This window comes from Ixodes scapularis, unplaced genomic scaffold (assembly GCF_016920785.2).
Source record: "Ixodes scapularis isolate PalLabHiFi unplaced genomic scaffold, ASM1692078v2 PGA_scaffold3__209_contigs__length_174095766, whole genome shotgun sequence".
In the NCBI taxonomy this organism is placed as follows: domain Eukaryota; kingdom Metazoa; phylum Arthropoda; class Arachnida; order Ixodida; family Ixodidae; genus Ixodes; species Ixodes scapularis.
This window is the reverse complement of record NW_024609868.1, coordinates 28834223-28857669: the sequence shown is the minus strand read 5'-3', so window position 1 is coordinate 28857669 and position 23447 is coordinate 28834223. Positions and strand designations below refer to the sequence as shown.

Below are 23447 nucleotides of genomic sequence, written 5' to 3'. Positions count from 1 at the left end.
TTTCACGTGACAAACAATCCCGGCTTCGTACTTAGGAGACCTTGTAAAGCAACTCAGCAGGTCAGGCACTCTGATGGGTGCGTATTTATGTACGCCATGTCACCTCGTTTACGGGGCGGAGAGGGACGGGAGAGGGGTGTCCGGGGCTTAGGTAAACGCGCCTCCAGCCTTTAGCCGGCTCCCAGATTTCCTCACGCATATCAGATAAGCAAATCTGAGAGCCGTCCAAGGCTAAAAACTGGCTCACACGCGTGCGTCAGTCCGACCGAATGCGACTGCAATGTAATCCTTTTACAGATTGCTATGGCAACGGGGTTTTAAGCCGCTTACGACCGTCATTGCTGCTGCACGGTGCGGTAGTAAGAGGCGTGAAAACCGGTTACAGTTGCACTCAATCAGACTCGACGCAAGTGTGCGAATCGCCCTTAAAGCGTAAATTACCGATGCGTGTTTACCTGTATTATTTTTCTCCCTCCTCTCTCTGTGCCCGTAAACCGGGCGACGCGATGTAAAAACGCGCCAATCAGAGTGCCAGAACCGGTCTCTTAACTAACTTCAAGGTTTAAGGATTAATAAACATGCAGGACAAAGACAAGGCAACGACACCTTTCATCGAAATACGTGGTTGTGTTGTCTTTGTCCTACATGTTTACTCTTTCTTTAATCTTGACCTGTACCCTTCGTCGATCAACGACTTCACTAGCTTTTCTGAACACGCTCTTCGTTGTGGCGGCGGACTGAGAAGCACATGTTGGTTTCGTAATAAGCGCTTGCACCCATTGCTTTTGCCCATGATGCACCATGGTAGCCTAACCAGTTGTGCTGACATGCCCTGCTTATGGGGTAGTGACGGACACGTTTCTGGATACGGGCTCCTTTATAAAGCAGTATTCCACGTTTTAAAGCTGCGGTCACAGACTGCAAAGGCTGTTTAAAACGTTTTTTTTTCTGCTCGTACAACGGTCCCATTGGTCATGCAAAAACTGTCTGCAGACATGTTCACAATGCTTAAACTTAGACTTTGGCTAGGTGGCACAAGCTGCTGCCCATTACAGAGGGTACAGCCATTAACATCCAATCCAATCCAATGAAACAAATATGCTTCGAACATGCGTGATGCTTGTCTGCCATTACGTCTGCAGCGAACACCGTGTGTCCTCTTGTATTGCGTTTGATCATTGCGACTGCGCTGACCCATGTCATTTTCAGTTCTAACACTTTGCGTGTGTGCGTTGTTTTTCTTTTTAGGATCAGGGTCGGACACGCGAGATGGGAAACGACACAGAGCCATTTGTCTTCGTCGATGAAAAAATAAGCACCGTGGCTCGAAAGGTCATCCAGCAACAGGTATACAGTTGAAATCTTGCGTCTTTTGTCCCCTAACGTTATAGAGGAACATGGTCGAGTGTCTAAATGTTTTTAAAGGCCGCTGTCCCTCTGCCCGCGCGTCATACAAAAAGACAGTCTGCATCTGAGGCGAGTTTCTTCCTCGTGAGAAGGTCACATTGGCCATAAAAATAGGTTCAAGACATGTGCCAAACATGCACACAAATATGCAGGAGGGGAGAACATGCTTGGAACGCGCTTCAGGCGTCTCTGCAGGTAATTCTCTCATCATAGCGAACATCCTGTCTTTGCATATGATGTATACGAGCAGTGTGTGTGCGGCTGTATGGTCAAAGCGTTTAAGACAAGATAGACTATACCCTCAAGACGTATACTAGCCTAAAGAAAAGAAACGCTCTCAATGTCAGGGCGAGCATGACAGTGTTTCCCATCAAAGATTTAATACAATGCCGACCTCTTCGCAGACAACAGATGGAGCATTCTTTGTTTGTGACGTCAGAGACTTGGAGCACAAAGTGGACTTATGGCGGCAAGAACTGCCCGGGATCACCCCGTTCTACGGTATGGTTCCTAAAATTTATTTCGCACGGACCTGTGCCAGTTTCCTGAAAAATGTGACTACCCAATAAAAAAAAAAAGATAAAACCACTATTCCATAATACCATAGGAAAGAACGGTTGCGGTGGTTGCTCATGCACATCGAAGCTTTCTCGAATGCCATATGCTCGAGTCATGACCTTCCCTGAATGCATCATGCAGTTTCTTGGGTAAATAATTGACAAAATGCATAAGGATAACAAGGAGCTGAAGGTTTCTCAAAAGTATACGGTGGCGCAATTCAATGAAATGGAGCGAAAATTACAATGCACGCGACTATACCCGGGATTAACTTTCTGCACCGAAGAGTTCGCGCGTATACAGTTTATTCGGTGCGCCACGAGCGCCAGCGCACAGGTGCCTATAGCATTGCTTCAAGGGAAATTCACTGGACGCCATATTTGAGGGCGCTGTTCAGAGCGCATACTCAGAACTTACGCACATTATAGGTTGCCAAGACCGGCAATCTGGATGGTGTTGAATGCACGATGCAAAGAACTGTGGATGCCTGTCATGAGCACGCGCTCAGCAGTCGCGCACACAGCTATAACCGCCAGTGAATAATGCTTTGCCACGGAAGGCGGAATTGTTGACCGTAATTCAAATACGACGACGAACAGGACGCGTTCGAAATGAACTCTGTCCAGGCAAATTCAACGGCTACGCCTATTGGAAGAAGCGAAAATCTTCAGGGTTGCTGGTTAGAAAATATTATAATCTAAAACCTGATACCCGAGGAAGAAAAATAACGCATAAGACGACACAGAAGCTATATTTAATTCTGTCTCATCTTTTCCGTTAGTTTATTTCCTTGCGTCTCAGGGTTTGGATTATGATGGCTATGCCTAGCCGAGAATCTTCGAAGAGTAATGATAGTTCCTCTGAGAAGGTATCGTTTGGCTGTGGCGCCAGTTAATTTGATCGTCCGGCTGACTACAAGTTCTTTCTACTCGTACTAGACACAAGTGATTGGTCGAAATGCACGGTATTTTTGCATGCAGAGGAAAGAGACCATATCGTATTGACGACTGTAGAGTACCTTTGCACCTAATAGGTGTTCTCAAAGAGATGGCCGGTACTGGAGTTTTCCAAAGGGGACACGTTTGGACCTTCCGTCTCAAGTCCACTACGGCTAAGGATCAACTGATGCCATCGGGAAATTTTCAAGTAAAAGGAAGTTGGTGCATGCCAATGGATCCTTGTCGGCGGGAGATACGTCTCAATTGGCATTTGGTACCGTTTTATAAAACAATCGACACGCTCACGAAGACGCTGGAAGACGTCGGTGCAGTAAGGGACCTAAATCGTGAGCAGTGGTCCGTCAATTGTTTTGAAGGCGTCCGATTTACGAGAAGGACTGTACGCTTTGTGCTGAAAGAAGGTAGGACACTGCAGCGTTTGCCTCACCAACTTTGTGTCTTGGGATGTTGTGCTCGTCGTCCAGAGACGTGCGCCGCTATGCTTGTGAAGTCGGCAATCTGGACACATTCAACGAGACTGCAGAGTGCATCGCAGCAGTGAGTGCCACAGCTACGGCCACGAATGCCAGGACTGTGTTCGACCCTACGCCCTTGCCGTCGGGAGGGGAGTTAATGAAGAAGACACGAGGAGCTCTGGTGACGGACGAGGAGGAGACGAAACGTGCAATTACAAACAGTGTGGCTGCTCCTCCAAAGTCGACATCAGAGATTGTGGCGTCTTTTCAGAGGATTGTGAAGACATGTCAAGGCTCCGAGGGCCAACAGGTCGACGCGCAGAGGTATTCAATAGACCCTGAAGCAACCGAAAAGCCAACAGCTGTGGTATCGACAACCGCCGAGCCTTCTTGTGACCCGGGAAAATGTGAGACTTCGATCACTGATGAAGCAGTGGCGGTGAGGGCGGCGGAACAGTTGGAACACTGCAAGACCAATGAAACGACGCCGAACATTGACATTGATCACATGTCTTGTGACGCAAGCAGCCCAAAGGGAAGGCTGGGGGAAGCGAGATTGGCCACTGACGAACGGGCGCTCCGACTCCTGGAAGCCCCGTGGAAAATCGTGGGAAAGAGGCCGCTATACGTAGCAGAGCTCTTCGTCATCAGAGGTTCGTGAGGACCGGCTGTCACAGTAGGGATGGAACCCTGTCCCCAGCCTGAACGGTAACCTCCTCTGTTAGCGCAATCTCCTATAGGCTCATTATCTCTGGAGAGTATGGCACCGTCAGCCAGCGTATTGCGCGCCGCTACCCTGAATGTGAAAGGGCTGTGGACAAGAGAGAGGCAATATGATTTGAGGTGCTTGTCCCAGAGTATGGCCTAGACATAGCAGCCATTTATAAAACAAAAATTGAGAGCGAGGAGCAGACGGAGCAGACGGTACGCCAGATTGGACCGCGTTACGGTATACAGTGTGTTTTAGCTAACCTGTGCCAAGACACGCAGTTGCGTGCAACACGAGTCGAACTAACGCAACACTGTCCTTATGAAGCATGCCCCGATATATTTTCAATTTCACGAACTGGCTAATTAATGCAACTTTATTAGAATTTTTTTTTAAAATATTATAGGTGCGTAAACTCTCGAATACAAATGTTAAAGGGTGTGTTGAGAAGCATCCCGTCGTGTCGTTTACATCATGGTAGCCTTCGCGTGTCTAATTTTTCCAAGCTTTAAAAAAACAACTCAACAGGTTCTTGAAAAAAAAAAAAAAAGGACGAGTTAGAGGTGAATTTTAGAGAATTTTTATCCCGTGAATCTGAATATTACGGTCGCTTTTCCCGAAGATGTAACTAAATGAAAAACCTCGGGCCAGTCGTGGCGTCATACTAGGATCTTTCGGCCGCCAAGCGCGTATCGCTAATCTGGGAAGCGTGTGAAATTGCCAGCTTGCCAGGTATATTCCCCGCCCTAACATCCGTCGTAACGTCTTTTTTCTGCCATGTTTGAAAATAGCAAGAACGGCTCTTAAGATACGCGAGAGCGGAGGTTCCGAAAACTCCTATTGTGACGTCACGCTCCTGGAAGGAGAGCCTTCAGCGGTACTTTGAAAAGGATTTTCTGAAACCTACGTGCACCAAATTAAAAAAAAAAAAAAAAAATCTATATTCGTGATCCTGGAGGACACCTGAAGACAATTTAAGTGTTTTTCCTCATATACCGAGCAGCTTCAGTTTCCCTTTAAAAGTAGCGCACTAGAACAAAAACAAAACAAAAATTCCACGTGATTATTTGCTAGCGAATTACGATGTTAGTATCCTGGGAATTTCGTAAATCTTACGCGCTTTATTTTTTTTATTTTTTTTTGGTTTGACGAACTGCCATCAAACTACGATTCGGTAGCCTGGTACCGGATTTTTCCATTTTCTTCCTCGTGCGAAGGATAAAATGCGAACGTTATCGGTTTCCTATGAGAGGTCCTTTGTTAATCTCATTTCGCAAGAGCTAATTTCTTTGTTTAGTACTTCGGTAACGCACAAGGCGTTTGGCGCAGTATCTCGTTGACACATTAGTTTCTGCCCCACTGGACCGCGCTTGGTACCCCTCAGACATGTACACATTCCCCCCCAAAAGTAACAAAATACCGTTACTGGCTGCTCGCTCAAAAAGTAACTAAATACGTTACTCGTTACCGATTCTCAAAAGAAACGCGTTATTTTACCTCAAAAGTAGCGAGTTATTATTCTCGTTACTTTGAGGACCAAATAGATATCTGCTCTTGGTTCATTGCTTATTGTTTTATTTTCAGTAGTCGTTGCTAAGTAAGCAGTAGCTGCATCTCGAAGTTTTCATCGGCTATGCTTCCCTGCTTCCTTGAGAATACATCTCCGGCGGCGCTGAAGAGCCGTTTACTGACGCGCTCGACGGAACGGCAGTGTTGTGCTTCAGGGAGGGCTGGTGAATCTGGGATTCCCCTCTCATTTGCTCTCTCTTTACTTCCAAAGTTCCAAGTTGACAATGGGTTCTGTGTCTTAAGGCGTTGGCAACCTCCGTGTTCATACGCGGTCTGTACACGATTCTAGAAGGTTCAACGAACGAACCGAATTGTGCTCGCTGGGTGAATGACATTCCCAGCTGTATAGAGTTCAACTGAAGTGTACAGCGATAAACGTTGCTATACTGCCATACTCTCGGGTTGCCGATCTGCCTTTATCGCAATAGACGGATACTCAGGTTACAAATAAAACGAGGCTGTTTAAACGTTGTTGTACACATTACTTCTCAGAGGTAACGAAATGCCGTTACTCGTTACTTGGCATTGAAAATAACTAATTACGTTACTCGTTCTTTTTCCAAAAAAGTAACTATAAATACGTTACTCGTTACAGATAAAAGTAACTAGGTAGAAGCATCCCGTTTTAACGCGTTAAGTAGTTGTATGGTAGCCAAACAACTGGAAGCGAGACCTGCTCTGGCGAGTCAATTGCATGTTAACTCGTGGGTCGACGAAAACCTTCTTCTTTCAGCCGGGGTCGCACTGCTTATACATCATACAAAAGACAGTCTGCATACAGATTCGAACGCACGTCACCGCGAGATCCCTGCTTCGAATGCCGCATGACAATGAGTTTAAGGAGAAAACTTGGCACGCGACATTCGAACCACGTATATTGCGGTGACTTCTGTTTGCAGACTGTCTTTTGTATGATGAATGGGCAGTGTGACCCCGGATTTTAAGCAGCATTCTGAAACTCTGCGGAGGAAAACATAGTCGGCGGACGGGGTCATGATCGCTTTATGGGGCGAGAGTTATTATTATTGTAAAAAGCCGGAAACTATGGAGAATTAGTCCTCGACTGCTAAAATGCCACCCTGTATTAAAACGTGCTCCAGCGCACGCTTAAAAAGAAACAAAAAAAAAACACTTCGCTTACGGCACGTGTCGTTTTGTTTTTATAAGTTGAGAGCGGATCTATCTTGTATGACCTTATTCTGCCAGTAGTCCTGCAGGTAGTTTGGAGCTGCAGGATGACGGTACGTCACGCAGACTTTCGTTCTGCACTCTTTTATTTTTTTATTAGTAAGCTTTTTATGCCGTTGAATCGACTGATTTTTCTGCTTTGCTTACTGTTTAATGCTAACGTTTTATAAAAAGAACGAGTAATTTTAACGCAATTTGCTACAAATGTTTGTAGATTAATTACTGGCGCGAAAATGTCTGGCGACAATTTTAGAATTACTTGAAAAAAAAGTGATATATCGCACGTAATCAGTTCTTAGTAACGGATTTGTGCTCGTAATTTGTTTTTACTGTGCTCCATTACAATTTTGGTAATACCCACTTCCCTTTCCGTCGCTTCACTCCCGCAGGGTAAAAAACTCATCCGTGGTGTTCGATATATATTTTTTTCTTTTTTCAGCGGTCAAATGTTCTACTGATCCCGTGGTCCTACACACCCTCAGTTCACGCGGAGTCAATTTTGACTGCTCCAACATGGTAAGTCACCAGTGCGATTACACTTCTCTACCATTTAGCAACCTGTAATTTTTTTTTTTTTTTTTTCATTATCTACGAAAGCGAGCGTTTACGTACACAAGCCGTCTCAAGTGACTTCCGATTTCTCCCACTGAGTAGTCCCCCTGAGATTTCTCATGGCGCTGCAGTGCTCTACAACGAAATAGGTTGGAGTTTATAGTAAGGTTGTTCCGCGATGATATTCAACATGTTAAGAAAAAGAAAAAAACTATACTGAAAACTGCTGAACCAGTCGCAAACCTGAATCCCAAAAAATGAGATGAAACGTTTCTTTTCACATTTTTATAAGATCAATGTCATACCATGTTATTGATAATTTTGACATGCGGAGGTTAATTGTGTTTTTCTTTCTACTTCGGAAATGAACCCGTAGTTTTTTGTGTGTGTAAGATTTCTATGGAAAGGTTTATAGAGGAAGTATTTTTACCGGATGGAACCCAGTCCTCGTAGGTGTACAGCTAAGGTGCAATTGTGGACCGGATGTTTTTGCCGCTCCTATAGCCCTGGATTTTTTTTAACGCAGACCTCTATTCTGCACCGCAAGCAGTCATTAATAAACCAGCTTGGCGCTTCCGTCGTGATATCTTTTTATTTTATGATGTACATTGTAAGTAATAAAAACTGAAGCGCCAAGGACAATGACAACTGAAAGACAGGACAACTGACGTTTATTGAAATGGTTGCGAAAGAGAAGAAATAGTCTAATGGCGTTTTAAATTTCACAGTAATGATATAACTGTACAATTAACCACAATATTTTTGAGCGAGTTCTTCATTATTATGAAAGATCTCACGAATATTCTGATTAGCGTTAGTTGAGAGTTGAGAGCGTGTCCTGTCTACGCTCTTGGCGCTTCGGTGTTTATTATGTATTACTCGGGTTTCGTGTTTTTGGATAACCCCGAAAAACACTCGCTCGTAAAATTTTTGTCAACTCTCCCATAAACTCCAAATTTTGATGTGTCAAAAACCCTTCCTCCCCCCCCCCCCTTTTTTTTTTCCGAAAAAAAAAAAAAGGAAAAGAAAAGAAGACGGTATTTTACTATTAAGTTTATAAAATCAAAGATAACTCACCATAGTTATCTTTCAAGTCTCGGACCATTTTCAAAAGAGGTCTTACTGCTTATCTCGTCAAGGTTCATTCGTGACAACAAGTCATTGCACTTTACGGTCATGACAAATGTGATTGTTTTGGTTATTAGTTTGGGCCATAGTATATGTGCTTTAGAAGCAAGGGATGTTGCGTTTTCGTAACAGGGAAAGCCATGGACCATAAAGATTGCACAAAAGGGGGGGAAGAGGGGCAGTTAAAACTTCTTTATTACATCCTTTACGACTTCACCTCGCGCAACCGCGTGTAGGTTGATAGAATACTGGTTTTACCAACGCTAAATCCAGCTGAAAAAATATTAATTGATACAAGCGCGTTTTTGTTGTTGTTTTTATTCTTCGGAATCAGCAAGCACCCAGGTTCGACGTCCAGTGGTCGGGAAAAAACAAGCGCGTTTTATTTATGTTTTATCTAGCATACGTTTACTCCCGGATATTATTCACTTATTTATTTTTAATAGGAACAACTGCAAAATTAAACTCTGAACTTCAGACACTTGGAAATCAAAGAAAACTAAACCCCGATAAACTCCGGGCAAAAAATAAACTCCGAAAAGCACCCTCCGAATTTGACAAAAAATAAACTCCAAAAGCACAAAATTAATACTATGTATAACCAACTCGCCCAACAGATCATTTCGGTACAGAGTACGCCCGGAGTAACTTGCATGCTTCATCAGGTTGTTAAAAAGCATTTACAGAAAGAAAATGCGTTGTTGCCGCTAAGGTTACATTTCAACCGATGTTATTTTTTTACAATGTTAGATGGTTCGCTGGTTCATTGAAGGGGCCGCATAAACCGCTTTCTTAACGCATTGCGTCAAAACGTGGGGGAAAATTTCAGTGGGTAGATGGGGCCAATTCTGGGTAACAGGCGCGATTCAGCGCTATGTCTTTGAGGACTCCAGCCGGCGGTTATATTCACATTAAACGTTTAAGAAAATCACTTATGAATTCTGTACCATATAAATGTTATGTCTAAAACTTTGCCATCTGGTTGGGAACGCTAGCACTACATTTAGGCGGGGAACGATCGTTCGGCGATGCCTAATTCACTTCTTCAGTGCAAAAAAAAAAAAAAAAAAAAAAGATCCTGTTCATATTTTTGAGACGCCCTTTTACACAACAAAGAACGTGACTGTAAAAACGTTTCTTCGTAAACATTTTTTTAATGAAATGAAACCACCTTGTCTTGTAAAAACGATACTTCGTTTCAGCTTAAGCTCGAACGCAGCTGATGCTAGTCCAAGTGCGAGAATGTGGCCTTGAACGGTGCTTGCACTGCACGAGCGCGCGTGCTTGGCAGGGAAGCTGAAAGTACGGGGCTGGCGGTTGTAGCTTCGGCTGCGTGTGGACTTAAGCTGAAACCATGAGCAGCTCCGCTCTATTAGCACACGAGCATCTGCTGCGTCAACGAAAGCAAAGGCGCAAGCGTGTGGCTTTGGAAAGCGATTTTTATGCGGAAGTACTGGTACAGAAACAAAAAAAAATTATTTTACTGCCGGAAAGAGTTGAGCACGTTGGTTACACATACTTAATAGACACCAGCTGAACAACCCAAGCACACAAATGTAAGAAGGACGAGAGAGACGCATTCAACCGCTGGACTACCAACTGAAATTTAATGAAACACTTCATCTTCATCGACAGGCTAGGATCAATCATACCTAGCTTGCTTCACTTCTTCCTCTTTTTCCTCATTATTTAACTAAGGCATCCTCCTCGTCTGTCTACTTGTGGGCGGCACTCCCCCTCGCAAGAACGTTCTCTCTTCTCTGGTTAAGGTCACAGAGGGTGAACTAACACACATGTCCCCTTTCTCTTGTATGTTTAAAGCTTCTAAAACCTCGCGTGCAAACCGGTTTCGATGGTGCCCCATGACGGTAACTTTGTCTAGGTTCGCCTTGCACTTGCAGTCGCGGCAATGTAGGGCTAAGTGACCTGCTGCCGTCAAGGTCTTCAAGCTATTGGCATGTTCCCGGGTCCTATCATTTATACACCGCCCGGTTTGGCCGATGTAACAGCGGCCGCATGTCAGGGGTATGTGGTATATAACCTCCTTGTCGCACTGGGCATAAACCGTCCTGTGATTGGTGCCACAAACCTTTCTGTTGCTGGTTTGCCCTTGATTAACCCTGCGGCACAACGAATAGGCCTTATTGGGCGCCGAACACAGCACTTGTACCTCATGTCGATTGGCCATCTTTTTTAACCTATGCGTAATCCCATGAATATATGGAACAACCCCAAACGGTCTACTTTTCTTCTTTTGCTGTGTGGAAGGGTCGTTGCGTCCGCAAGTCGTCTTGATGGTGCGGCAAATTCTTTCGCACACGGAGGCAATTACATGTCGCGGGTAGCCCGCGTCTTCGAGTCTCGATATTTGCAACTCAAAACTTCGGGAGAGCTGATGTTCACAGGATTTCTTCAGGCTAGAAAACAGGGCTGTGAATGCTACTTCTTACATTTGTGTGCTTGGGTTGTTCAGCTGGTGTCTATTAATTATTTTACTGCTTTGGACTTCTAAGCGCCTGTACCTTTGTCTGCACTGTACACGCTTCTGAAACAGAGAAGAGGTATTATGAGTCGGCTTCTTCAATAGCGGTATCGGACGCATAACAATGTACAACGTGTCCCCTCCCCCCCCCCCCCCCCCCCCAAAAGAAAAAAAAAAGAAAGATATATATATATATATAAAATGTATCATCAACAACAACAGTTGTTTACGTAATAGACCAAAACACAGACTAGGGAGAACGAGGCACGACGCGATACATTCCTCAAAGACTCCGAGAAATTCCTCTGTCGTGTCGTCACTCGTTCTCTCTAGCCTCGGTGTTTTAGTATATTATATTCAACCATCGCCAGTTGTTTCGCGCCATAACATTCTGTACAGTGATTGTTTTCACTTTTCACTGTAAACAAAAAGAAAAATGCTTCACCTTGCCGAACGTTTAGTCTCCGTCCAAATCGCAGCCCTTGCGGTCACGACCAGATGCCAAAGTTTCAAAACTAACTGATATCTCGTTACGATGGATGCATGGGCGAGTTGGTGAACCCTATTCTACGGTGACAGCCCAGAGAAATAATCCCACAGCAGATACTCAGAAAGACACTCTGATACTCAGCGCGTGTGCTTGTCTTTCGGAGTATCTGTTGGGTGGTCGTTTCTCTGCGCTGTCACCGTAGAATATGATATTTCATTTAAAAGTTCTAAGTGATTGTCTGAAACTTTCAATAGAAATATGGAACCCGTTCTCGCGGGTTGACTCCACATTTATATCTGAGGACCTCGTCGGCCATTACTTTCCCATTGAACATTTTTTTCATAATCTCTCAGAACTTTTGAACAAGACAATGGTTATATCTGAAACCTTGCTACCCCGACCCGGACAAATAGTGGTGTATTTCGGCGCGAAGTGAGACTTCGGCGATGTTTAATTTTGCGGTTAAAAACAAATCAATTTCTTTTCCAGAACAATCTTACTTTTCTTTTTTTTTTTACACTTTACCGAAGTTGTGTGAACGTTGAATATATACCGTGTGATTTTACAATCAAGCTTAGTAATCGTCGTTTTTTTTAAATTTTTATCTATTCAGGTACCCAGGGGAAATTATTTTAGGCGGTTTTATAAAGCGAATACACTATATGCAAGAATATAAACAATATTCGCTTAAAAGAACAAGGACAAAAAGAGTATTACTGTACATTTAATACGTCTCTTGCAGAATTGAAAAGAACATGGTTGCACTGACAATTTCGCGATCATGACGATTTTATTCGCGAATGTTAGAAGGAAAAGTAAAGGAAAGGCGGGCAAAAACATCGTTACGGCAGTTCGACTCTCGCTTTTTTTTGTTTTTTTGTTTTTTTTTTTGTTTTGAGACAAAGGTCCGTCGTACGTATATGCATTTAATTTAATTTGACCCTAAAAGTTCAATGAGGAAACTACATAGGGGGATAGGGTGACGTGAAGTACAAAAACGAAGGCAAAAATGCATGCAATAATTATCATAATGAAAAAGTAACGCTGATAGGGAGACATAAATTAGATGTTTCGTTAGATTACTTCATCGCTAAATATTTTAAAGCGCGGTGTTTTTGACGGAAATTTTAAGTAAAACTAAGTGAAATCCAGACCCACGCGTCAGGCCAAACGAGGCATATGCCTTTCCGCTTTCATTCCACGTCTATCTGTAAATCAACTCCAGTTACAAAATGAACAAAAAGTATAGCAAGCCCAGTTATAATTGTAACGACCAAATTACCCTATAGGTTGCAGCTAGGATCGGCGAAGTAAACGTTTTCGATCAAAGCAGGAAACGAAACATCTGTAGCCGAAGAGCTCACAGAAGACTTTGTAATCATGAGTGCGACTGGCTATCGTCCAGTCATCGAGGTAACGGTGATTAATGCATGGGAATCGAACATTAATCTGCACATATGAAGAAAATGAAAAAAGGAAACAGCTGCATACTTCGCAGGAAATGAGATTGTAAAAAAAGTTGATAGAACTTGCCCGAAAATTTTGATATTATCCGGACAAGACGGTTCTGAACCCAACGTCAGCCGCAAATAGGTTGTCAGACAGCGTGGCTGAAGCTGCGACGCGATCAACCAGATGAAGTCCTATTGACATATCGATAGCACCCCAAAAGGACTGTATATATATATTATTTAATTAGCGAAAATAAACATATGATTTCACTGAGAAACATGCTAAGCACCATCGAAAACAACTAAATAAAGTCTTTTTTATAAAAATATAAAGTAGGGGCAGCATTTTACGGGGTTATGTAAACACGCCCAGTTTGGACGCGTTTCTAAGTTTCGGTTTCTTATCGGAGCGCATCTCTGTAGGGAGGCTCAAGTGAGGGTGGGTGCAACTGCTAGATCGGCGATCACGGGACATGGACGCCATTTAATTGCTAAATTTTGCTGGGAGTCTATGGGGCAAAGGGTCGTTTTCTTTCCTAACTCGGGTCATAAAAGCCCATTAAGGTGCTTGAATAATTTACACAAGGTATAAATGATTACTTTTCCATAGCCGCCAGTTTTGTTGCGATAGGTTAAGTATTTTTTTAACGCGAAAAATGGTAAATTCCGCCATCTTGGACGTTGCTGCTTGTCTGGCAACTTTGCTTTCTCCGCTCGACGTTTGCAATTCTCGGAGCGAGAAGGAAGCGAGAGAGGCTGCGCCAAGGCGCTCGTTGCTTGCAATGGGAGGCGAGAGGAGGAAAGGCGCATGGAGCAACAGAGTTGCAACAGAGCGGGCGACTGCTCTCGTGCAGGCAACACTGGCGCATATCCTTTCTCGAATGCTCTCCCTCAGGCGCCGCCATTAAATTGCAAACGCTCTCCAGGTTTTGAGTTGCGCCCACCCTCACTACAGCCTCCCTACATCTCTGCGCCCGCGGCCCTGCTCCCTAGCGGCCGAGACGCGCAACACACGTGCACCATACATCCCTCCATCCAACGAGGGAGGCGAGGGGGTGGCTTCGCGCCGCGACCACCGGGGAGCAGTACCGCGGGGGCAAAGATGTGCACCGATAGGATACCCAAAACTAGAAACGCGTCCAAACTAAACGTTTTTTTTTTTTTTTTTTTTTTTTTTTTTTTTTTAGGACGCCGTAAACTGCTGTTCCTGCGTTATATCTTTCTAAAATAGAGTTGATTTAGGGGTTTTCGAGGCATGTTTTTCAGTGAAACCATATGTTTATTTTCCAAATTAAACAATTCCTTGGTCAATTTTAGTTGTCTCTCTAAGTAGTATATTTTTTGGAATATGTGGCATTACGCAACGCAAGCATGACGCATTGCATTGCGTAATGCCACAACGCAGACTTTTTTTTAGGTCTAAGCGGATGTTCCGCCTCATCGTTCGCTGAGCTGATTTCGTACATCGCAGATACTGGCCCTTTGAGTGTTTTGCGGGTAAGCAGACGCTCAGGCATTTCTTAGAGTGTAGACTTAGTGACACCTGCACTTTGTGTTGCTAAATGCTGGTGCCACTCTGCATAGTTATCGAACAGCTAGGACGACCGACAACCAGATAGAGAAACAAAACAAACACTTCGGCTACACGAAGAGCGTTACTTAGTTTCCCCTTTATTTGCTGAATTGACATAGCCGTATGTGCATCTAACAAAACTTATGTTTAGGTATTTAACAAGTTGTCACATAAAACCGCCCCGCCCCCCCTTTTCCGACGTTACACAAAAGCAATCGAGATAAAGTATGTCACAGACCTTGTCCTATCTTTGTTGCATCAGCTGCAACGAGCGAACCGCACGTGCTATCAAACGCAAACATCTGATAGTGTGCGATTGTTTTTAAACACGAGCTGGTGTATAATCGTGCTGTGTTTACGTGGCAGATCAGCGCGTGTTTTAATGCCATTGACTGACAAAGTAGCGCAGGGCGTCTTGAGCGCCTCCAGCGTGCATGCGCAGCCAAAGCACGACGGAAGTCCACAGCGCATGCTGGAGGACGGGCACAGGAACTATAGATGACCTTATTTTCTGGTCCACTCGATGACTGTAGAAATCGCACCCTGGGTGGAGGGACAACCGAAAATGTCCTCCTTTGTTCTTAACTTGTTATTGACTATGGGAAGCGCGTTCTGGAGGTGGGGTAACTAAAATATGTTCCTGCCATTTTTAGCCTGCCACAAAAGCTATAGTAGTACAGCGGAGGTCGGTTCAATCGGAGGTTTCGAGAGCAGCGTCACGACGGCCGGGATGTTTATCAAACAAAAACTTGCGCTATCACCCTCGGTGCATATGTGTTCGAGAAGTCTCAGCGGGTGTTTTCCTTCAAGGAAATCCATCAAAACTTTTGTTCGTCGGAGGATTTATCGTAAAGAAAGAGACGGGCCAAGCAGTATTAAACGCACCAAACAATTTACCGATTCGACAAACCTAAACCCACGGTCACACTGCTACAAAATCATACAAAAAGCAGTCTTCACGCAGGCACTGTCGGAGGTGCGTGCCTCCCTTGTGTCGACCCTATCAGATAGATAATACAAAAATCTGTTAGGGCAGACATCTTCGAAGCGTACATACATATGTATGAAGCGAACATGCTTCGAATATGCTTCAGGCCTGTCCGCAGATGATTTTGTCAAGTTTGCCGCGAACTCTTTTGTATGATGTATGAGCAGTTCAGCAATTGCCACGCAAGCCCTTGGGGTTCTTGTTCTTTCGAGGTACTATTGTGTGAAAGTTGAAAATTGTGTGTCCTCTGTATCAAGGGTTGGCTCTAACCTCTGGGTTCAATCCTTACTCCTGCTGATTTCGATATAAACGAGTATTGTACCCGTCTGCGGACTTCCCAGCTGGTTTACTGGCTCGCTTGCTTTATCGGTTGTATAGGTTGTGGAGCGGAAACACGACGCGCCATATGTGAATGTCCCTCACAACCTCAGGCAAACGAGAGAAATTGCGTTGACGTCATTGTTGGGCAAATGCTGCAAGTTCCAAATAGCGTAGCGCGAAAGCAGCAGCACGTTAGGTAATTATACCGACATGTGAAACACACATGACGTCGAAAGATCGACGTGCTTCTCTCGTAGTAATGTTTTTTTTTTCTTCTAGCCTGCATTTGGTATGTTGCTGGAGAGCATCATTCGAATGTTTGTTCAAAAAAACTAAAGGCTAACATCAAAATAACAACTTTTATTTTTTTACGTCGTACTATACTTCCGTACACCTAAAATAACAAACTGCTCATTTGCAACCAGTAAACAACTAATTAAATTTAAAAAAAAACGCTCAATATTTTTTGAAATGGCCGTTTTTTGAAGTAGCATATGAACGAACTCAACTAATCACTGAACCACTGTGCAAACTTTAAAAATACTTAAATATTTTATAAATTTGTACTATTCGTTTCTTTTTTATAGAGTGAAATCAAGATGGTTCTGGAGATGGGCGTCAGTCCCGACCGCATCGTGTACGCCAACACGATCAAGTCTTCGTCCCACCTCGACTTCGCCAGCGAGCATGGCGTCACACTCATGACCTTCGACTGCATGGAGGAACTCGGCAAGATCAGTGACAAGAACGCCCGGTACTGAGATCATTGTCAGGTCTATTTTGTTTTCATTGAGTTTACGACACTCATTGAAGTTTTTTTCATTCCGGACATAAGACGGGTCTCTGCATGAATATTAAACGTCATGTACATATAGATTGAGTGAGTGGTGCAGTTTCATAATGGTTATTAAAGTGCGGGACTTTAGTGTTGATTGGTACACTTCAGAATTCCCTGGAATCGGGGCACCTTTAACGCGTGCCAAACGACAGACAGATACTATCAGACTAAGCAAAGCTAGCCAAAGAGTGGGAAAAAATACAACAAAAACGATGACTCGCATATTCTTCGTGAAAACTTATTTCCAGGCGTTTTTCACATTTAAGCTGCTGTTGTTTTGTCATTATTTATTTGTTGGCGCACTTGCAACCAATCCGTGCGAATCAGGCTTGAGTAACCCTAACCTATCTAAGCGTCTTATGGTAGCTACTACGTTACATTTCTACCTTTAAGCTTACTTTGATAACTTTTGCGCTTTCCTAATACTTACGCCAGTGCGTAATAATTTACGTCTTGAACTCCACTTAATTCGTGTACTTACTTTCTAAAGAGCGGGACTTCAATGGTGATCGGCACATCGCGGGCTACTTTAGGTCATTGGTTTTAGATAATTTTAAACCTGTTCCGCATGACACAGTGATAGCGCCACACTAACACAAGTTCTAAACTGGTAACAAAAAGAAATAAATGTAGCATAATGTCTGGCGGAGATTTCCTTCCAAGGGTTGGTCACACCTATGTTACGTTTGAGTTGTAGTTTGCCGTTATTTACTTTTTGAGACACTTAGATGACCCTTGTACTCGTACAACTCAGGTAAGAGTAACATTATTTCGTAGCTGCTACTATAGCCGCGTTCATTCATTCGAGCTTCTGGTTACCTTTCTGTGCATTCATAATGTTTCTGACAAGGCGATAGTGTAGTTAATAATTTTCGTCATAAATTTAGTTGGATATTTGTTGGTCTTCCCTTCAGACTGCTGCTTCGAATTGCATCCAACGAAACCGGCAGCGGCATCACGATGAACAACAAGTTCGGTTGTCGTCTCGAGGAGGCCGGAAACCTGCTGCAGATTGCTCGCTATATGGGTTTCAACGTCGTTGGCATTGCGTACGTCTGCCTGCCTCGTAACCGGCTGTTTTATATCCGACATACAATAATAGTCTTGTTTTTTATCGCGAGCTATCAGTTTAGACGTTAAGGGTTCGTGTGTTTGGACTGTTTCATGGCACTGCGGTTACTTGATGCTTTTGTTTTTGGTGTGCGCGTCTGACACGTGCGAGACATATGAGGAGTTATTTTTTCTAAAAGAGCAAAATCAATGTGAAGCGAAATTAAGAGAAGCATGGAGGTTTGTTTATCGAATCGAACCAGATTTCAACCCTGTGGCCACCATTACATGGGTGTTTCTCGCATAATGTTACCAGTTTCAAATTAATAGCTTTTGGAAACGATGGACCCCCAGATACACTTCGAATTTTAGCCATAATTGGCTTGGTATTTGATAATAAAGTTTTATAAAACAAAAATCCTCATATTTACGTTAATCAAAACGCTTCGACTTGATTCCTCCTTTTGAACACCTGCAATGAGCAAAGGACTGTTTACGCAATCAACTGATTTATTGTTCCTAGTCCTAAACACAATTAAAAAAAAAAAAGAAAATAAATTTTCAAGTCAGTGGTTTTTAATGTTTTCGAGAAGTTCGAGGCACATTTACGCAAGCACACAGTTAGTCTTATTGTACACTCGGACTCAATAGTCTTCGTTAAAACTCAGAATTTGATTAAATTTTCCGATGCCGTTCGTGGTCTATACTACAGCCCCCCACGCTGCTCTTTTTGCGAGTCACTGTGGTTCACAGAGTGTTAAAGCTGGGTCACACACTTGAGTTTGCTCACGACCAAGTGCTTGTAATCTCTAATAGAAAAAGAAAAAGCACTAGCGACGCTGGCGCGTTCTGTGAAGCCTCTCTGGTACAGCACTTCATTAGAGTGGAGGTTTTGCGAGACCAAATGTACGAACTACCTATGAGAAACGGTCGGTTTTAACATAGTCAAAACATAGTTTCGAGCCTAACAAGAAATAATAATGCACGAAAAAAACAAAAACAATTCGGGCATTGCAAGTGCTCCACGGTTATCCGATATATGGCGCCAATCTGTTCTCCCCGTCGTAAGAGATCACAGGAGGTCTTGAGGGAATCGTTTATAATCTGTCCCAAGTGTGTGAACGAACCTTTAGAGGAGCCACAGCATTCCGACTTCCAAGGCTGATGCTCATAAATCATTTCAACTGGGGGAAACAGGCTCATTGAAGTGTCCTCCAGCTAAAAGAAACACCAAAAATCAACTTAGTTTCCCGTAGTCTTACTCCATCACTGTCTGTGGTCTCCAGGTTCCACGTCGGAGCGGCCTACCGGTGTCCCGACATTTTTGCTCGGTCGATCGCGGAGGCGAGGAGCGTCTTCAACGTCGGCATCAGGATCGGGCACCCGATGACCGTGCTAGACATCGGAGGCGGATTTACCGGCGGTCTTCGGTCACACGACAGGCTGTTGAAGGTGAGACTCAGGCGTGGCCCCATTTTTATTTATTTCATTTTGTTAAATGTTAGCCGGTATGGTCGAGAGCAATATCTTGATTTCCCCTGGGAAAACAAATGTCTTTTGTGTTTTTGTTTTTTTCAAAATTGCATATATTCGTAGGTTTAATGAAACGTACTACGAAAGGCAATTTCTTGAAAGGCAGTTCGCATACTGTGAGACTAGTATGTCAAACAGAGCAGCTTTTCTTTTTTAAGGATTCGTTTCTGTTCTGTAACGTGAACGACATGGCCATTTTCTCAAAGTTGGAGATCTTGCTATACTTCTGCGGAGATATGAAGTGGTATTTTAGTGGCGGGTCAGCACTTCATTTGGAAAGGCCTGAATTCGAATAGGCTGTGTGCTGACGCTACAACTCTTACAAGTCCCATAAATTAATCTCTCGTTACCTCCTGCATCGCGGAACTCTTTGTCTCCCAGATTTTTCACGCAACATGACGTAGGTACTTCTTCCATGAGCATGCCATTCCTATTCCCCTGTTTCACGTTCACTTCAAAGTCCTTCAGACTTTAGGATTTTATCGAATCGTCCAATCAGATGTCGGTTCTGACTGCACATGATCCTCGGCTTAAGCAGGATCACCGATTTTATAAAGGTCTTTGGATTGAAAACGCTTGTCAAGAAGTACCGTAAACAGGTAAACCATTGTAGAAACAAGGAGGGCAGTTTATGAAGTTGGTTCTTGTCTTCAAGTTCTGTCAACTTGGCACTCGTTTCCTCTCAGCTCTGTGAAACGATCCGGGTGGCCGTCGACGAGTACTTTCCGGCCTCGAGCGGAGTGCGGGTGATCGCTGAGCCGGGACAGTTCTTCGTAACCTCAGCATACACACTGGCCACGAGAGTGGTCGCCGAGAGGAGGAAAGACATCGAAATCAACGGTGAGTTTGGACAAAAATACAATGAAGTTAAATATACTGTATGCGGTAATGACTCTCACTTCCTTGGGCACTGCATGCGTGCATCGCCTTTACAGCTTAAGATACGTATAAACCGTGAAGGAAACTGGCAGAATCCGGTATAAATAAACTCAGGATAAAAACCACTGCAGAACTTTATATACCACGTTTCCCTAAAGAGCCCAGCTAGTAAGAATCAAGTAGCAAAACTTTGGCTGTGATCATTTTGTAGCTCTCCAAAAGGTATCTGTTTGAGGAGTAGAAACGTGTGCAATTTTCGAATGTTGCGTACAGACCAACGAAACGTCTGTCAGGTACAGCCTCGAATTAATCCAACAACCGCGCGTGTCCTCGCATATACTGCACGCACGCGTCATAACGGCATCCGGCCACAGCATCCGGCAATCAGCAGCACAGCTGAGGACATCGCTGTAAAGAATCGCAAGGTCAAAAGCCGGATGCTGATCGTCGTTAATCTCGGAAGAGGTCGACACTCCGGAGAAGTGGTTCCCCTCGCTGCTGCCGTAGTGCGTCGTGGCGGCAGCGCGAGGAACCACTTCTCCGGAGTGTGGGCTGATTCCGACATTAACGACTATCAGCATCTGGCTACGCGTAGACCGAAGTCGCACGCGCAAGTGATGTTATTGGCTTCGTCCACATCTGTACACTGCAGAGCAAGAGAAATGCGTGATGGGGCTAATAATGGTCGCGCTCGTCGCATTATGATGCCATCTTAGGCGCTCTTAGAGGCGAATGTTGTTATATCATTGGCTATTAACCGATAATAACAAGCTCCAGACTCAACACGCTGTACGTGCTTTAAATTTCAGCGACCATGAGCTAAATTAGCCCTGAGAAATAGGTTGCTCGCTTTTCAAGATAAAACTTCTTGGCAGTGCAGCCAGTCGCCGGTGTTTGTAATTTAACGCGACAAATTTTCGTGCTCCACAGGAATGCTATGGTCAGATACAAGTTAAGAATTGCATTGAAGCTCCGCCTCCAGGACGGACTTTCTACATTATGTGACACTTTTGAGGTCTCTTGAGCACACCCAGCCAAAGCGCGAAGGAAGGAAGGGAGCGCGTGCTGGAGGCGGGGCTCCTAACAGATTCTTAGCTTGTACTTCTTTGTAAATAGTCTTAATTGACCGGGAGCGGCGAGTTTCACAGCCACCAACGGTACCTTAAGCGCTTATTGCTCCTAAGAATTTTTTTTTTTTTTAACGTGGTGCATTGCAGGTGAGATTCTCAGCCACAAGGACATCTTTATCAACGAGAGCCTATGCAACTGCATCAACAGGGACCTGTTTCGATTCATGGACATTGGAATACGGCCCCTCAATGTGAGCGCGTAGGCAGCTGGTTTTTGTTGCAGAATATTTTTGTCCGGGTAGAGACGTACGGGTATACGTTAGTTTATCTGGCGAGGCGAAAAGCAGGTAGAAAGGCGGAGGCGTTTGCAGACGATCAACGCTTTTGGCACCTCCTTGCAGCTCCTATCGCACAAGCGGCCCTTGAGCCACGTGATCCCGATCGACAAATTGGAAACTGTTTGAAATGTAGGCGTTTTAGCTTAACATTTCGGTGTCGTCATAAGGCACAAATCGAAGCATCACTTTTTGGGACGCGGTAAACGCACCAGACAGAGACGCGTGCCAGGCACCGAATATAGACGCCTTACACACGTGCTAGATGAGGACTGCCCTTGCCGACCTTCTCGTGTCTCACTGAGATATACAGCTACTGAAGCGGGGGTTGATGGGCATGCACAAAAACCTGATTTAAGATAAGGACACTACTGTGTCTAAGATATCAACACCCTGCCTCGTTACCACAGTGTTGAGCGACCGGAGTAAGACGAAACGAAAAGTTAAGGTCGGTTAGGGTTTTGCCGAATCGCAGCGGCCGCAAAGCGTGTATAAAATCTCACAGAGCCCTAACCGAGCATCTGGGCATGCGCAGCCGCCGCATGAGCGCCCCTGCAACGTCCTGAGCACGGTGTGGGGCGCCACCTGCAACCCCCTGGACTGCATCCTGGACAAACAGCCGCTCTTCGAGGTGTGCGTCAACGAATGGCTGCTCATGGATAACATGGGCGCCTACACCCTTGTCGGGGCCTCGGGCTTCAACGGATTCGGTTTCCCGCCCGTCCACTACGTCGCGTCCGCCGCCTCGGCCACCGCGGTCCGCCAGGTCCTCAAGTCGATGAACGTCCGGAGCGGCTACGGTCACATGGAGCAACTCGTGAAGCCCAGACGCCCGCAGAGCCACCATCATTTACGACGATTCTCGGCTACGCCGGACATGTTTGTGTGCGCAGATTAGCCAAGGAACCCGCACGCGGCGGCTTTTAAACTCCAGTTAGAAAGTAGTCAACCGATCTCTCCAGCCAGTGTGGCTGCAGCACGCAACACATGAGCGGCGGAAACGGACGTCGCGGTGCGTTAACCATAGAAACCGCCGCGGACGCTATGACGTGGACCTATGCCGTGCCGCGACGACACAGCGTCCTCGGTGGTTGCTAGGGAAACCGGTGTGTAGCGCCCGTTTTCGTCGCTCTCCTGTTGGGGGCTTTAGCCACCGCTGCTGCGATGTGTTCAGAAAGCTTTTTACCCTTCGACCAATTTTTTGTGCTACGTTCTAGATTCCGCAGTACTCCAACTCCGTCAAAGCTATAGTTGCGCGAGCGCATGCGAATTAGACGCAAGACGAAGCCAGGCTCTCTTGCAGCAGCGCGGGGCTGCAGCACTTTGGAAGCTGCGCTTGCCTTGACGGTGTACCACAAAACAGAAAGTATTAATATCTCCAAAATCATAATTTATTTAATTTCTATTTCTCTCTCTCTCTTTCTCTTTGAGAGTTTTAGAATAGGAGGCCCCAAAGCTTTGGGCCACCGGAACAGCTTGGCGCGTAGCACTGCGCAGCTCCAAACTGCTGGGGCACCGAAAACGTAGGACACTTTATTCGAAAACTCCTTAATGGTTGACGGCAAGCATAGTCTTTCTGCAATGGAGGGCATAAGCCGTCTCGTGCACATCAACCTGCCTGCTGTGCGAGGAAGGTTATGGCGGAGTCACGTTTGCGCCGAACGCTTGGTGAAATCACTCTATAAAGCCAAGCCTTGTGTTTGTGCACCAATTTTAGCTTGCTCACAAAGTGAGACGGGCAGTGAGAGGGGAAGAGAAGCAGTGTGCGATTGGATACGTGAGCACACGTTAATGGAGCGCTGTTCCCGTCTCGCACGTAATGGCGGACGCCACCTTTCATGTTATACCAGGAATCTGTTGGCAATAGTTGGTTTTGTATTCCTTTCTGGACACGGACTCTACTTTGTCGAGC

General features: G+C 44.9%; 1 protein-coding gene across 1 annotated transcript; it reads left to right on the top strand.

The window, feature by feature from the left end:
* Positions 1 to 1269: 1269 nt before the first annotated feature.
* Positions 1270 to 22433, top strand: LOC8031476 (ornithine decarboxylase). Its single transcript, XM_029992545.4, has 9 exons — positions 1270 to 1347; positions 1812 to 1908; positions 7285 to 7361; positions 16418 to 16584; positions 17583 to 17717; positions 19005 to 19170; positions 19938 to 20091; positions 21348 to 21451; positions 22071 to 22433. The coding sequence occupies exons 1-9, from the start codon at positions 1270 to 1272 to the stop codon at positions 22431 to 22433; spliced, it is 1341 nt and encodes a 446-aa protein (XP_029848405.3).
* The last annotated feature ends 1014 nt before the right edge of the window (positions 22434 to 23447 follow it).

Bases quoted from the DNA above. Each gene is read 5' to 3' on its own strand.
- LOC8031476 (XM_029992545.4), top strand. From the start codon at position 1,270: ATGGGAAACGACACAGAGCCATTTGTCTTCGTCGATGAAAAAATAAGC. The intron at 7,362-16,417 runs GTAAGTCACCAG...TCTTTTTTATAG, and splicing joins ATTTTGACTGCTCCAACATG to AGTGAAATCAAGATGGTTCT. The intron at 20,092-21,347 runs GTGAGTTTGGAC...GGTGCATTGCAG, and splicing joins GAAAGACATCGAAATCAACG to GTGAGATTCTCAGCCACAAG.